This window comes from Felis catus, chromosome B1 (assembly GCF_018350175.1).
Source record: "Felis catus isolate Fca126 chromosome B1, F.catus_Fca126_mat1.0, whole genome shotgun sequence".
In the NCBI taxonomy this organism is placed as follows: domain Eukaryota; kingdom Metazoa; phylum Chordata; class Mammalia; order Carnivora; family Felidae; genus Felis; species Felis catus.
This window is the reverse complement of record NC_058371.1, coordinates 44,642,577-44,659,108: the sequence shown is the minus strand read 5'-3', so window position 1 is coordinate 44,659,108 and position 16,532 is coordinate 44,642,577. Positions and strand designations below refer to the sequence as shown.

At 46.2% G+C, this 16,532-nt stretch overlaps 1 protein-coding gene and 1 long non-coding RNA gene across 3 annotated transcripts in view; one reads left to right on the top strand and one right to left on the bottom strand.

Moving 5' to 3' along the window:
- Positions 1-776, bottom strand: part of RAB11FIP1 (RAB11 family interacting protein 1) — a 32,528-nt gene extending 31,752 nt beyond the window's left edge. Inside the window, exon 1 of one of the 2 annotated variants that reach the window (XM_003984823.6) lies at positions 318-776. In XM_003984823.6, the coding sequence (XP_003984872.4) occupies positions 318-694 (377 nt within the window). In that variant the 5' untranslated portion in view covers positions 695-776. The remainder of the gene's footprint in view (positions 1-317) is intronic. The other variant, XM_023252616.2, reaches the window with a different exon arrangement.
- A 6,356-nt stretch (positions 777-7,132) lies between these two features.
- LOC123385205 lies at positions 7,133-8,209 on the top strand. The gene is made up of 2 exons (XR_006597401.1): positions 7,133-7,388; positions 7,831-8,209. It is a non-coding gene; the product is annotated as an uncharacterized LOC123385205 (long non-coding RNA).
- Positions 8,210-16,532: the final 8,323 nt, after the last annotated feature.

The window sequence follows — 16,532 nt, the reverse complement described above, 5'->3', positions numbered from 1 at the left end:
CTAAGTTCCGGGCGCTGAGCGTCTCCCTGCAGATTCAAAACTACCCCAGGTACTCCCCGCCCCCACCCCGCACGCCCGCCGCAAAGAGCCCACACGCTGGGAGAGCTGGGGTGGGACAGCCGAAGGAGAAGTTGAAGTTAGGTGAGAATACGGTGACCGGTCGGGGAGATCCCTCACGAAAGGCCTCTCTCCGTCCGAACCTTTGGGACGCAGCGGCGCGGTGTCTGCCGCGCGCTCTGTAAGTGGATCTCAGCGCCAAGCCACACGTTCACCCCGCACCTCCCCGCTCCGCGTCCCCTCCCCCGGCCCGCACTCACTGGGTCTTCCTGCGGCCCTGGTCCCGGTGCAACTCCCGCAGGTCCACCTCGGCCCGGCCCAGGAACTTGTCGAGGCCGAGCAGCGCGCGGTGCAGCACGGTGAGCTGCAGGGTGGCGGCGGCCGCGGGCGCGGCCCCGGCGGACAGCAGCGGCGGCAGCTCGAAGGTGGCCTCCTCCCGCCACACCGGCGCGCCCAAGCTGCGCTCCGACACCGAGGTGGCGTACTTCTCTTTGCCCACCTGGATCACCGCGTACGCATCGCTCGTGCCCCCGGGGCCCTTGGCCCGCAGGCCCCGCGCCTGCAGCACCGTCACCTGCACGTGCGTTGGGGACCACACGGCCCCCGGGCCCCGGCCAGCCGAGGCCGCCAGGGACATGGTGACCGCGCCGCGGCCGGCTCTGAAGCGAAGAGAAGATCACCGGGATGTGCGGCCCCTGCGGCCCACCCCGCCGCCCCAGCCACTTTAAGGCTTCCGGCCACGCCCCCCCAGGGCCCGCCTCCCCCGCCCGGGCCGCCCCGCCCGCCCCGCCCGCCCCACCTGCCGCTCCGGGTCGGGCCGCCGCAGCACTGGCTGGAGAATACCGCGGTGCGGGAGGCCGGCGCGGCCGGGCGGGGGCGGGGACTTGGAGAATTCCGGCGTGAGAGGTGTGGTTAGTTAAGGGACGAGGTCCCCAACTACCAAAGGTCGCACGGCCCAACCGGAACTGGTCGGGGCACTGCCTTGGGAGTCAGACCTCTTTTCCAATCTGGCACCGCCAACTGGCAGGTGTGTGAGCTGGCACAGGTTACTTAACATCTTTTGGTCTCAGTTTCTTCATCCATAAAATGAGATAACAATCACCTCAAACAAGTGCTGTAAAAAAAATAATAATAATAATAACGTAGCCTGGCACGCGGTGAGTTCTCAATCAAGAGTAGCTATGAGGGTGATAATGAACGCGATTTCCAATTCACCGCTTTTTCTGTTTGGGACAGTCGGCGGCTTACTCTGGAGAACGGTGGGTTCTGGGATGGCGCCAGGTGGGCGGGGGAGGAGGAGGATCGTTCGAGGGCCAGAAAAGGGGAAGGTAAGGCGGGGGAGACGACCTGGAGGTGGTGTGGGAGTGTCTTATTTTGCCCTGCCCTCACCAAAAAAGGTGAGGCTAAGAGGCTAAATTAGGGAAGGAGAATGAAAGAGGAACTGAAATTAGGATTGCTAAACCAGACCTCAGGAACAGAGTGCCATTCCCCCGCCCCCCCCCCCCACCCCAGTTCCCCAATTCTCCCTGGCTGGATCCTTTTCAGTCTCTCCCTTCTTTTTATCTCTCGGCTCCCAATCATTTACTTCCTTGTTCCAGATATCCATGGGATTGGCAGATTCCCTTCGTTCCCAATATACTACATCAAAGGTTCAACCATGGGTGGGTCATCAGATTGGAAAAGGCACTTTGAACGTTTTAGGTTATACAGCTAAGGAAAGGCCCAGAGGAGAGAAGTAACTCTTTCAGGGTCCCACAACAGAGCCAGGACTAGAACCTAGGTGTCCTGACTCCTGTCCAATGTTTTTGCTACAGAACTCCAATCTTGAATTGCTGCTAGTTTCTCACCTGATCACTAGGCTATCCTCCCTTCAATTCACACTACACATTGCTTCCCTGACCTGCGTAAACCTGCGATTTTGCCTCACCACCAACTGCATATGCTTCAGACTTCAGATTTCAAGGCATTCCTATTTTGTCCCCACCCTAACTCATCCTCTATCTCCCAAACAAACCTCCAGGCCTGTACTCACTTGGTTGTCCTGTAGCTGCCCTGCCAACCCCTCTGCCTACCCCTGTCCTGCGAGACTTCGCTCAGATTTCCCCCACGGTTTAGCTTCCAGTAGTCCCTGTCAGAGCGGGGACCAGGTGGTGACTTACTTGTGTCTTCCATAGCCCCTGGCAGAAACCTGGGTACACAGTAGGTACTCACAAAGTGCCTTGGAATTGAAGAGTTTGCCGGTTGTTCCAGCCTATGTCAGTACATAGCATTTCCTGTTACCATGGAGATTAGAAGATACATTATGCCTCAGGTTTGCAACGGAGGGTAGCCACCCTGTGGGTAAGACCTATTCAGTACATTATAAATATTTAATGGTGATAGAAAGGGAAAAGAAAGGAGGCACCAGACAGGTAAGTGATGGGAAAGCCTAACAGAACTCTGTTGTTTTGGTGCCATTCCCCCCCACCTTTTTTTTTTTAAGTTTATTTATTTTGAGAGAGAGAGAGACAGCCTGTGAGAGGGGCAGAGAGAGGGAGAGAGAGAGAACCCCAAGCAGGCTCCACACTGTCAGCGTGGAGCTCCATGCCAGGTTCAAACTCACAAATGGTGAGATCGTGACCTGAACCAAAATCAAGAATCAGACGCTTGGGGCACCTGGGTGGCTCAGTTGTTTAAGCCCCAGGCTTTTGCTCAAGTCACGATCTTGCAGTTCGTGGGTTCGAGCCCCGCATTGGGCTCTGTGCTGACAGCTCAAAGCCTGGAACCTGCTTTGGATTCTATATCTCCCTCTCTATCTGCCCCTCCCCTGCTCGTGCTCTGGCTTTCTCTTTCTCAAAAGTAGATAAACATTAAAAAAAAATTTTTAAAAAGTAAAAAAGAATCAGACACTTAACCTACTGAGCCACCCAGACACCCCAACCATTTCCTTTTCTTGACAATATATTAGTGTCATTCAACCTCATGACTCCATTCACTATCATAAAGATTTATTGAGGGGCGCCTGGGTGGCGCAGTCGGTTAAGCGTCCGACTTCAGCCAGGTCACGATCTCACGGTCCGTGAGTTCGAGCCCCGCGTCAGGCTCTGGGCTGATGGCTCGGAGCCTGGAGCCTGTTTCCGATTCTGTGTCTCCCTCTCTCTCTGCCCCTCCCCCGTTCATGCTCTGTCTCTCTCTGTCCCAAAAACAAATAAACGTTGAAAAAAAAAATTTTTTTTTAAAAAAGATTTATTGAGAGCTTACTTGGTGCCCTGCATGTGCTAGGAACTACGGAGGGCACAAAGCCTTCTGAACAAGATCCAGTTCCAAGGCACACACTGACAACTGCTGTAAAGGAAGTTCTGTGCTAATAAAATGCTTTGGGGGTTTTGAGGTTGGAGTGATTTTTCTTGGCGGGTGGATTTTTATGAAGGAAGTGCGGTTGAGCTGAGCCCTAAGGCATATACCGCATTTGACAGGCAGAGAGGGGGGCATGGGGGAAGAATATTTCAGAAAGAACAGAACAGCCTATGCAAAGGTATGAGGGCCAGAGAGTTCATGGCATGTGCAGGCGTTATGAACACCCCATTGGGGCTGGAATGTGGGATATTTGAGGAGGACACGGGGGGTGGGTCGTAGAGATACCTTGGTAAGACAGCCGAGGTAGGCGAGCCCAGATCATGTAGATCATGAACACCAGGCTAAGGAGTTTATACCACCGTGTTAGGCCAGGGTGAGCCACCTTCAGAGGATTTTGAGCACTGCGTGATGAGGCTGTGCTTCAAGTTGTAAGGCAGGTATGGGCTGAAGTAGCCTGGCAGCCAATATCATGGCAGGTCACAGCCAGATGGCTTCATTTTCACCTGGGGACTGCCTGCCTCTGGTGCCATTCCACCCTGCCACTTACTAATCCTCGGGGTCTATTTCAAGTTGGTACCGTATTAAATAAGGCATATGCTTCCCTCCCGGTTTTCCTACCTGTGCACTGCTCAACTACATCCCAGCTGAACAAAGTCAGAGATTTGGGGTCAAAACTGACCCTGGGAGGGGCACCTGGGTGGCTCAGTCGGTTGAGCGTCTGACTTCAGCTCAGGTCATGATCTCACCGCTCCGTGAGTTCAAGCCCCACATGGGGTTCTGAGCTGACTGCTCAGAGCCTGGAGCCTGCTTCGGATTCTGTGTATGTGTGTCCCTCTCTCTCTCTGCCCTCCCCTGCTCGCGCTCTGTCTCTGTCTCTCAAAAATAAACATTAAAAAAAATTTTTAATCAAAAAAAAAAAAAAAGCTGACCCTGGGAATAAAGTTTTTCAGCTCTCATCTCCTATCCTCCCCCACACTCACATTGTTAGTGCAGCCCCACTATAAAGATAGCAAGGAATTAAACCTAGCTGGAGAGCTTCATTGGCTGAGTATGACACAAAGCATCCCTTCCATTCATGGACAGGATTAGAAGACAAAGTGTGGGGAGGGGGGGAAGGAGGGAGGAAAAATTATGAGCACCTTGTGACGTCATGTGTTTGGGTTTCTGTCAGACACATAGGCTCTGTGGTTAGAGCAGAGGTGGTAGGTAGGCTGGGGAGGACATGGCTGCCCTACCACCTCAAGAAATCAAGATCAAGATCCTTCCAGACACAGGACACTGGCAGGGGCTCAGTCAGAGGAGTGTGGGCTCACCAGAGCCAGGCAGTGGAGATTTGTCGGAGAAGAGAGAAGCCAGGAGCTAGAGCACAAGGTGTGCTTGGAGCTGGTTTACCGCCTGCTAGACGCCTTGGTAGCTGTTTTCTCCCTTCCTCCAGCCAGAGCACATTGTCCCTCAAGATTCACTTGCTGACCACCCGGGGGTGAGCCTGTCTTCTCCCAATATTACAGCCCCCCAGTCCAGACCTGGGGGTGTGCAGGTGCAATGACAAGGACCAGGAGCCCTGTTCCCCACTTGCACTCAGAGGAATCCACCTGGGCGTCCCTCCCACCCTCTCTGGAAGCCTGGGCGGTCCTGGGGCGGCTGACCCCTTGCAGGTTCACCGCATTCCGGGAGTGTTTATAAACACCTCCCACGGCCAGGGTGGGGCAAGGTGACTTCTCCTTCCTCTGGCCGGCTGGCCTCTAGCCCTGATGGAAAGAGGAAAAGAGTTTCTGTAAGCCCTGAGCACGTGGACAAGGTGCCTGGCAGGTTGGACTGGACAGGTTAGCCCTCCTGCCCTCTTCCCACAGAGGAGCACACCAGGACTTCAGACACGAGCTGTGCGGTTGGGTGACCAGGGGGGCATTTGCTTTTAGGAGGAGCCGGGAGCAATCCCCCAGGATGAGGTCTCCGGTAGAGCCATGCTGGGGGTGGGAAGAGCGAGCAGAGGGAGAGCCGTTCACTACTCTGCCACTGCCAACCAATCGCTCCTGCCCACAGCTCCTCAGTCCACCCCCAACTGCAAGAGATCCAACTCAAAACCCACCTCTGGAGGCGCTGAACGAGCTAATGTGCTAGCCAGCCCCAGGGAGGAGCAGAGAGAGGCCGGTAATGGCTGCTTGTCTTTCTCCTTTGCCTCGGACTCTGGGGTGTGGTGACAGATGTCCACACATGACTCATTCACTGCCGTGCTTGGTAAACAGCTTTCTGGCTTCAAGTCCAGCTGCCCGACTAACCAAGGAGATGATCAAGGTGCGTAGGCTCTGTGAGCAAGGGGCTCCCCTCTCAGGGGTCACCGAGCCAGAGAAACAAGTCCCCAACATCAGGCTCTCTTTCCACTGTCCCAGTGGGTGTGGCAATGCGGAGGTTAAAACTGTGGCCACACTGGACAGAGGATGGTCCCAAGAGGCAAATGGCTAACATTTCCCCCTTCGGTCTTGCTGGCAATGTTACTTTGTTTAACAAAGCTTGCGTCATGAAAGACACAAAGGCATTCTCTTTCTCATTTGCCAAGTCTCTTCAGAGAAGGCCCTAGAATCTTCCAAGTCTAGAGAATGTGGACCCCTTACCTTTCCCTGCACCTCTCCCTTTGAGAAATTCCTTCTGGTTTCCTAGCTTATTTCTTGCGCTCTGATTGGGCACTTGTTTCGTTCACCTGTAAGCATCTGGAAGCAGGAAATGTGGGCTTCACCATTTCCAGATCTCCCGATGCCCTGCTAGCAGAAGGCAGGTCAGGTTAGGCAGGAGAGGCATAGAGGACTTGGAAGCCTTCAGCATTTGTCCAGTCAAGGCCACTGGTAGCACAACCCAATAGAACCGTCTTTTGAAAACATAGGTTGATTCTTTCTGATTATAAAAGAAATATGTGTTCATTGTAGATACAAGCCATGCTTCGTCTTTCCATAATCAGTGTCACGGCATGGGGGGAAGGAAGGCAGAAGTTCCGAGCATTTACCCCTCCGCAAACTGTCCCATTGGAAGCTACCCCTCAGGGCCTTGTTCTCCTGGCCTGGTCCATGACCCTCCGCTTTCTCAACCTCTGGGCCCCTGGACACAGACCTGCGGAGGCAGAGCCGGCCAAGACGTGGTGTAAGCAGCCCACCGTCCCTTCACTTCGCTTCCCCTTCAACGCCACAGCACACGGCACATCGCTGATGGGCATGTCAACTGTTGACCCTAAGGAACTATAACGCAGGCCGGGAAGCCTCAAGGCAAGCCCAGCATTTGACAGTTCACTAAGTCCAAGGTTGGGGGTGGGGAGCACAGCCAGAATAAAGCTCCTTACCTAGGGGTTCCCTCTAGGAGGCAACCTTTTGAACCAGGTTCAAACCAGGTCCTATCTTTAAGTACCCTCTTCTTACCTGCCCTTATAGTCCCTCTGATGAAATCTCTGCCCACCTTGGGGAAATGAGAAAGAAAATATTGTCAATAATCAGAATACGTGGGTGGCTCAGTTGGTTAAGCATCTGACTTTGGCTCAGGTCATGATCTCACAGTTCAGTTCGTGGGTTTGAGCCCCTCATTGGGCTCTGTGCTGACAGCTCCGAGCCTGGAGCCTGCTTCGGATTCTGTGTCTCCTTCTCTCTTTGCCCTTTCTTCTCTCTCTCTCTCTCAAAAATAAATGTTAAAAAAATTTTTTTTAATAATTTTTTTTTTTTTTTAAGTAGGCTTCATGCCCAGCTGCAGCCCAACACCGGGCTTGAACTCACAACTCTGAGATCAAGACCTGAGCTGAGATCAAGACTGAGAGATTTAACCAACTGAGCCACCCAGGTGCCTCCATTCATAATTTTTCATAAACACAGGTATTGGAATCTAATATATTCAGAAAAGAGAAGAAACTGTATAACATAGATTTTTTTTTTCAACCACAGCCATAGTAAAGGAAAGAAGGTGAAAAGGAAAATGTACTATAAACGTTATCAGCAGAAAAGTGCAGAAAAGCGTTCAGCTTGGTGAGTCTTCAGCACCCAGATCAGGAAACAGGACAGTATCCACACCTGCAGAAACCATGCTAGAATCCCTCTCAGTCCCTGGGTCCCCTCCCTTCCATAAGGTACCTACCACCATCCCAGGTTCTGTCTTCTACATTAGTCTTGCTATTTGTGAACATTGTATAAATGAATCATACATTAGGTGTTTATTTGGAGTCAGGCTCCTTTCACTCAGTATTACGAGAGTCACCAGTGGTGTTCGTGTATAGTAATTTGTTCATCTTTATTGTTTTATAGCAATATATCACAATTTATTTTTCATTCTACAGTTGATAGACATGGCTTGTAGTGGGTTGAATGACGCTCTCCCCCCCCACCAAAAAAAAAAAAAAAGACAAATGTATGTACGTCCTAATCCCTGGAACCTGTGAATGCTACTTGTTTAGAAAATGTGTTTCTGCAGATATAATTAAGGATTTGAGATGAGGAGATCATCCTGGATTGTCCAAGTGGGCCCTAGATCCAATGACAGACGTTCTTAAAGGAATGAGTCACAGAGGTTATACAGAAGGGGCCAAGGCCATGAGAAGAGGCAAAGGCATCCACAAGCCAACGAATGCCCATAGCCACTACTGGCGGCTGGAAGAGGCAAGGAACAGAATCTCCTCTAGAGCCTCGGGAAGGAGTGTAGCCCTGACATCTTGACTTCAGACTTCTGAGCTCCAGAGACAACAGAGAGAGATTTAATTACTGTTTTAAGCCACTGAGTCTGTGGTAGTTCATTATGGCAGCCACGGGAAACCAACAAAGAGCTATTAAGAATAAACTGTTGTGCGTTCTCATGTGTCTTTTTGTACATGTACATAAACATACACACACACCCCTAAGAATGGAATTGCCAGGTCGTAGGGTTGGGTGTATGTTTAGCACTCGGAGATATTGCCAAATAATATTTTAAAGCAGTTACACCAATTTATACTCCCACTAGTGCTGTTCGAGAGATCCAGTTTCTCCACATTTCTGTCAACCTTGGCATCGTCAATCTTTTGTATGTGGCCCTTCTGGGAGATGCACGGTGGTTTTAGTTTGTATTTCCCTGATGACTCGTGAGGTTGAGCACTTGTTTATTAGCCATTTGGATATGGTCTTTTGTGATGTGCTATTCAAGTCTTTTGTCCATTTTTCTTTTCTGTTATCTATTTTATTGATTTGTAATAAATATTTGTATTGTTATATAATATATATAACATATATTTCTATCATATCATACATATAATATATAATACCTTATATATGTAACACATAAAAATGCTTTGCAAATATCTTCTCCCACTCTGTGGCTTGCCTTTTCACTCTCAGTGGTGTTCCTGGGTAAAAAGTACTTAGTTTTAATGAAATTTGAGTTATTCATCTTTTCTTTTATGGTTAGTGCTTTTGTGTCCTGTTTATGAAATCTTTGCTGCCCCCAAAGTCATGAATATATTCTCCTTTATAATCTTCTAGAAGCTTTATTGCTTTACCTTTCACATTTAGGTTCGTTATCCATCTGGAATTAATCTGCATATATTGTTAAAAGATAATTTTTTTTTTTTAAGATAAAATCATGGGGCACCTGGTGGCTCAGTTAGTTAAGACTCTAATTCTTGATTCCAGTTCAGGTCATGATCTCAACATTCACTGGATCAAGCCTTGCATTGGGCTTCTTGTTGTCAGTGGATCTCTGCTTGGGATTCTCTCTTCCTCTCTCTCTGCCCCTCCCCCACATGTGAGCACACACACACACTGTCTCTCTCTCTCAAATAAATAAATTAAAAAAAAATTTTTAAACATAAAATCATGACACTCATACACATACGAAAATAAACACATGTAGGGGCGCCTGGGTGGCTCAGTCGGTTGAGCGTCTGTCTTTGGTTCAGGTCATGATCTCATTGTTCGTGAGTTTGAGCCCCGTGTCGGGCTCTGTGCTGACAGCTCGGAGCCTGGAGCCTGTTTCAGATTCTGTGTCTCCCTCTCTCTGCCCCTCCGCTGCTCACACTCTGACTCTCCCTCTCAAAAATAAATAAGCATTAAAAAATTTTTTTAAAAAGAAAATAAACATATGTTAAAATTTTATTTAATTCATAAAGAAGAAAAACGGGCAAGGTGTTTCAACCTGTTCAAAGGTGAGTCCAAAGAACAGACACATTGCTAGATCAGGAATATTGAAATGAATATGCAAATTGAGGCAAAATAAATTTTTCTCTGGGGGAGATGGTATCCCTCCATGAGACAGAATTTATTTTCATGAATTTTGCTTTGCTATCAGTTATATACAAGTTACAGAGTTATAAAATAGTTGCCATAAAATCACAATCAGATAACCCAGAGGGTATGCTACAAAAATGCAGTTTTCCACGGAAGCATAAATTTTTCCTACCATATAGTATCAGATAAGAATCAAGATTCTTTTTTAGTTTTTTCACAAATATATCCCATAGACCCAGCCCCATTTATTGAAAAACCTAGCTCTTCACTGTCACAGTTATGTCAGATTTGTTTCTGACCTCTATTCTGGTCCATTGGTCTATTAGTCTATTCTTGAGCCAATACCACACTGTCTTAATTATTATAGCTTTCTAATAGTTCTTGATATCTACTAATGTAAAGCCTTCAGCTTTGTCATTCCTCCTCCTAGATTTCTTGACTATTCTTGGCCCATTGCATTTTCATGTTCATTTTATTTTATTATTTTTTTTAAATTTTTTTTTTCCAACGATTATTTATTTTTGGGACAGAGAGAGACAGAGCATGAACGGGGGAGGAGCAGAGAGAGAGAGGGAGACACAGAATCAGAAACAGGCTCCAGGCTCCGAGCCATCAACCCAGAGACTGACGAGGGGCTCGAACTCACGGACCTCGAGATCGTGACCTGGCTGAAGTTGGACGCTTAACCAACTGCGCCACCCAGGCGCCCCTCATGTTCATTTTAGAATCAACTTGTTCATTTCTAAAACAAAACAAGACCAAACAAAACAACAACAACAAAAACTTGCTCAAATTTCGATTGAGATTGCATTGAATTTATAGATCAATGTGGGGAAATTTAATATCCTTATAATATTGAATCTTCTAAACAATGTGCAAGATATACCCTTTTCAAATTTAATTTCCCTCAATGTTTATAGTTTTCTGTGTAGGTCTTGTTCATCTTTTGTTAGGTTTATTCCTAGGTATTTGATGTTCTTGATTCTATTGTAAACAGTATCACTTTACATTTTCATTTTTAATAGCCATTCATAATTTGTAAAGTCTCTCTGATCCTGGGGCACATGGCTTGCTCAGTGGGTAGAGCACATGGCTTTTGATCTCAGGGTTGTAAGTTCAAGCCCCACACTGGGATTACTTAAAAATAAAATCTTAAAAGGGGTGCCTGGATGGCTCAGTTGGTTAAGCGTCCAACTTTGGCTCAGATCATGATGTCACGGTTCGTGGGTTCAAGCCCCGCATCAGGCTCTGTGCTGACAGCTCAGAGCCTGGAGCCTGCTTCAGATTCTGTGTCTCCCTCTCTCTCTGCCCCTTCCTCACGGTGCTCTGTCTCATGTTAAAAAAAAAAATTTTTTTTTTTTAAATCTTAAAAACACAAAGCAATGTTTGGTCTTCCTCCTCTCTTTTTTTTCAATTTTCTTACTTTTTATTTGAGAGAAAGAGCATGGGGGTGGAGAGAGTGGGGAGAGAAGGGTGGTGGGGTGGGAAGAGATAAATGGGGGAGAGGGGGGAGGGAGAGAGAGGGACGGTAGGAGGAGAGAGGGAGATGGTGGGGGGAAAGAGGGGCATGGGGAGAACAGAGGGATGGGGCAGGAAGCATGGTGGGGGAGAGGCATGGGTAGGGAAAGAGAGAGTGAAGGAGAATCTTAAGCAGGCTCCACACTCAGTGCAGAGCCCTACGCAGGGCTCAGTCCCACGATCCTAGGATCATGACCTGAGCTGAAATCAAGAGTTGGTCGCTCAACCAACTGAGCCACCAAGGTGCCCCTCATTTTCCTTGTCTTCTTCTCTGAACTACGCACCACCCAGTGAGGTCCTTGACGCCTATCAGGAAAAAGTGAGAGGCTCCCTTGAGAATGCAGAGATGACCATTTGAAAATGGACTTTTAGTTCTTCACCTAAAGACCTCATTTACTTCGGTTTCTGCCTTTGTTTAATATCAAGCTTTATTTATTTATTTCAGATATAATTCACATAACATAAAATTAGCCATTTTCAAGTGTGCAGTGCCGTGGTTTTTTAGTATCTTCGCTGTGTTGTGTAACCATCGCCACTGATGCCAGAACATTTCCATCACCCAAAAAAGAAACCCCATGCCTATGAGCAATCAGTCCAATTCCTCTTTCCCGGCCCCTGGCAAACGCTAATCTGCTTTCTGTCTCTGTAGATTTGCGTTTCATGTACATGGAATCATACAATATGTGGCCTTTTGTGTCTGGCTTCTTACACGTAGCCTCGTGTCTTCGAGATTCGTCCAGGTCATAGCCTGTGTCAGTACTTGGTTCGTTTTAATGGCATGGCCTCTGTTTTCCCACAGGAAGGGAGTGAGGATTGGTTCGTAGGAAATCTTGAAAACAAAGAGAAACAAGTAAAAATAAAAAATCACTTATATTCTACCTTGGAAAAATAATGACTGGTTTTGTTCCTGTTTCAGTGTATTTCTTCCCGGTGTTTCTCTCTGCCCACTTGTCTTTGATGTAGTTGAGAGTATATGGAGCACACACTTTTGTATCCCATTTTGCCCACTTTTCTCATTTTATTGGAAAGTTTCATATACTTAATTTCCAATGGTGGTTTAATTTCATTATGTGAATGTGCCCTCGTTTTTGAGCGATCTCCCTCTTATTACACATAATACTATACGTAATACTTCCACGAAAATCTTTGTGCATAAAACACTGCTTATATTTAGACTTACTTCCTTAACACATTTCCTAATGATACATTCTGGGAAATGGATCAAAAGTTGTGAACATTTTTAATATTCGTTATACATAATGATGAATGTCACTTCCCCACAGCAATGTATTGGATGAAAAGCTATTTCACCCATCCTTCTCCAATACTGAGTATACTACACTTTTTACTTCTGTTAATTTGATAGGTTAAAATGGTAATTTTTGCATTTATGCGACTGCAAAATAGGCAATTTGCATTTCTTTGATTTCTAGCAAGTTTGTTTTTTTTAATTGTTTTTTTAATGTTTACTTATTTTTGACAGAGAGAGAGAAAGACAGAGTATGAGCAGGGGAGGGGCAGAGAGAGAGAGGGAGACACAGAATCATCTGAAGCAGGCTCCAGGCTCCAAGCTGTCAGCACAGAGCCGGATGCGGGGCTTGAACTCACAGACTGCGAGATCATGACCTGGGCCGAAGTCAGACGCCCAACCGACTGAGCCACCTAGGCGCCCCCGATTTCTAGCAAGTTTGAATATTTTCTTGCGCGTCAAATCAATTATTTTATCTTACACGCGAAGTGTCTGTTCGTATCCTTTGCCCAATTTCTTTACTGGAGTCTTAGCACTTGGTTACTGATTTATAAATGTCCTTATGTAATACAGACATTGACCCTTTGCACAGTTTCTGATAGCCTATTTTTTCCCCATTTTGTTGTTTACCTTTTTTTTTTTAATGTTTATTTATTTTTGAGACAGACAGAGTGTGAGCAGGGGTAGGGGCAGACACAAGAGGGAGACACAGTATCCGAAGCAGGTTCCAGACTCTGAGCTGTCAGCACAGAGCCTGACGCGGGGCTCAAATTCATGAACCATGAGATCATGACCGGAGCCGAAGTCAGACAACCAACTGAGCCACCCAGGGTCCCCTTGTTGTTTACCTTTTAACTTCGTCATTAATTTTTCATTTTCATGTAGTCAAACATTTTCTCTCGGGGGGATGAAAGTCATGTTTTCCATTGCTCTCAAGCTTAGAGTGTCTTCCTCTGGATGTGCGATTCACTTAGGTTTTCATACAGCCTTTTTTGGCCTAAGTTCTTACCATTTTACATGTTAATCTTTCAGGAACTTATATTAGTACATGATGTGGTTTTAAGATAAATTTTACTTTTTCCCACAAAGTGCTACTTAAATATTCAAACGGAATTTGTTGAATAACCTGACTCTTCCCTAATTGGATTTATAATCCTTCCTTATCATATAATTCTTATATTTACAGGGTCTGTTTGAAACACCTAGTCTGCCTGAGTGATTCTAATCATCTTAATAATATATAAGATTCCGTCAACTTACCCATTTTGGGAACTTTCAAGAAAAGAGAAGATATACAGTGGAGAACGTAACCTGGATGAGCCCTCTTTACTTGATTTTATTGAATCCTGATATCACAGGCGAAAGCACTATCTTCTAAATGTCCATAGCCTGTCTCCAGGATGAACGACACTTAAACCATCCCATAGCATTCATGAACTAAGGAGGAACTCACTGAGAGAAAAGCTTCCTGGGATATTTTAATCAAACATTAGTAATCTTCTGAAGATGTATATCCAATAGAAAAAAAAGAATACAGATAAATATATTTAATGGTACTTTCCAAAAATACATGAAGAAAAAGAAAGGTTGGCTTATGTTTTAAGGGTCCTCAACTAGATCCTTGTCTTCATACAGGAAGACAGACAAAAACGTAGCTTCATGCAGAAAGTAATCATGCAGACAAATGTAAAAATGAAACCATGACAAGTGCTATGGAGCTATCTCTTGTCAGCAGTTTTTTATTTTTCAAGTTATTTTGACTACAATGACATTTGACATCAGGACACACAGGAACTAGTACTTTAAGCTCTGACAGTGACATCAGGAGGATCAGTAGAAATTAAGTGGGTAAAGAGAAGAAGAATGTTCCAAACAGAGAAAGCAATACGTGCAAAGGCCCTGTGGCAGGACAGAGCAAGCAATGATAAGCACTGTAAAAAAGGCTACTTGGCTGGATCTCAAAAGCAAGGGTGATCGTGATATGAGACAAGGTTAGAAGAGTCATAGGATGCATACCATGTATGACCTCAGAGGCCACGGCAAGAACGCTTGCCTTAGATTCAGATTTGTTTTGAAACGATCACTGGCTAGAGTGGAAGATATATAGAAATATTAGTCAGGAGGCTCTTGCAGCGGTGCCGGCAAGAAGTTACGGCAGCCTGGACTGAATAGTAATGGCGGAGATGGAGGAAAATGAGCGCAGGCAGTTATCCCACAGAACTCAATACCCGCTCTGTGCCATGCTCTGTTCTAGGTCATGAAGACACAGCAGAAAACAAGCCAGGCCAGGTCCCTGCCCTTAGGAAGATTATATTCTGGCTCCCGGCCTCTGGCTTGCCTAACTGTGCACATGATGATGCCATGGACTGAGACAGGGAATCCTGGAAGCAGGATCAGGTGCTATTTTCATGTTGAGCTTTGGGTGCTTTTGAAACACCCAAGAGGATGGTAAATGGATATACGAGTCTGCAACTCAGAGGAGAGGTCTGGCCTGGAAATGTATTTTCTTCATCAGACCTAGAACCGAACCAAGGGATAAGAGACATACCAGGAAGTATCTTTGTGTGCATAAAGCGGGGCTGGAAGTTGTACAAGAATTCATCCCAAATTTACTGCACACTTGCAATACACTGAAAACTAACATGTTTGTGGGCAGCTACTACATATCTGTACGCATGGATTATGCACACCCACGACATACCTGCACACAGGCAATTTGCTGGTACTTGCTGATAAGTTTCGTTGTTTGTTAGAGTTACTATTTTTTTCACATACTGTGACGCTAAACTCCTCATTAAATTGTGAGAGTATTGGGGCACCTGGGTGGCTCAGTCAGTTGAGCGTCCGACTTCGCTCAGGTCACGATCTCACAGTCCGTGAGTTCGAGCCCCGCATCAGGCTCTGTGCTGACAGCTCAGAGCCTGGAGCCTGCTTCAGATTCTGTGTCTCCCTCTCTCTCTGGCCCTCCCCCCATTCATGCTCTGTCTCTCTCTGTCTCAAAAATAAATAAATGTTTAAAAAAAATTTTTTTAAATAAAAAAAAATAAATTGTGAGAGTATTGATCCAAGTCGGCTTTATATTAGAATTATTGAAGGATATGTCTACCCTGCAAGAACTTCTAGAGGGTAGGACCCTGCATAAATTTCATTGTTTGCCCTAGAGTTCTGCATTCAGTGCACAAAATTAATTTTTTTTTCTCCCTCAGTCTCATTCATCCATTTCATTTATTAGGGGTCCGCATTTGTCCTTAAGACACTCAGGACAAACAGTTAAAATTGTGCACATAGCACAAATAATCATTCCTCTATTACTTGCATTCCTAATACCATTACCTTGCCTGTGTATATATGCATATGCGTTTGCATCGACATATATCATCTTCTTCTGTAAGAAAGTCCCAGTCACGATCACACTTCTGTTTAGATGTGCAAGAGGCCAATCTCCATGAGAAACAGAGTGGTCTGGGTAGCAATAGGACTGAGTGGTCTGAGTAACAATAGGCATAAATCTTAGTTTAGACTCTTTAGCTCTGGGACCTTCAGCAAGTCGTTTAATCACTTCCAGCCTGAGTACTCTGTATGAATGGCTATAAATGGTCTCTTACATCTCCAAGATGTTTTGGAATCCAATTTGATAGTAAAAATGGCTTTTCAACACTTAGATGCCTCTGACCACACACCTTTGACTGAAACACGTCAGAGAAGGCAGGGAGATACTTCTAAGTATTTGGTAGAGCTACATTCATCTTTTAAGATTGCGGTGGGGGGAGGGACCATTGGGGGGTGGAAGTGGGGGCGTGAGTTAAAACTGAAAGCCAAGATTGGTGCTGGAAGTTACGAAGCATCATCTGGCTTGAAAGTTGCTCTAGGCAGGGGTGCTAGAAGGACCACCCTTTTGAGGAAGGGGAACAGAGGGTCCTGCAGTTTGAGAATTACTTGGGTTTGTAGCTGGTATGAAAATATGACCACTGTCCCGATCGGCCTTCCTCTGAATGTTGAGGTCACCATGTGGTGCGTAATGGAAAATAAAATAAAAAATCATGAACTATCGCTCGGATGACTTAGTTTCATGTTATTTTCTGCTTATGTTTTGCTCATCTAATAGACTTTTTTAGGTCATTTCAAATGTTCTGGTCTTATGAATTTAGAGC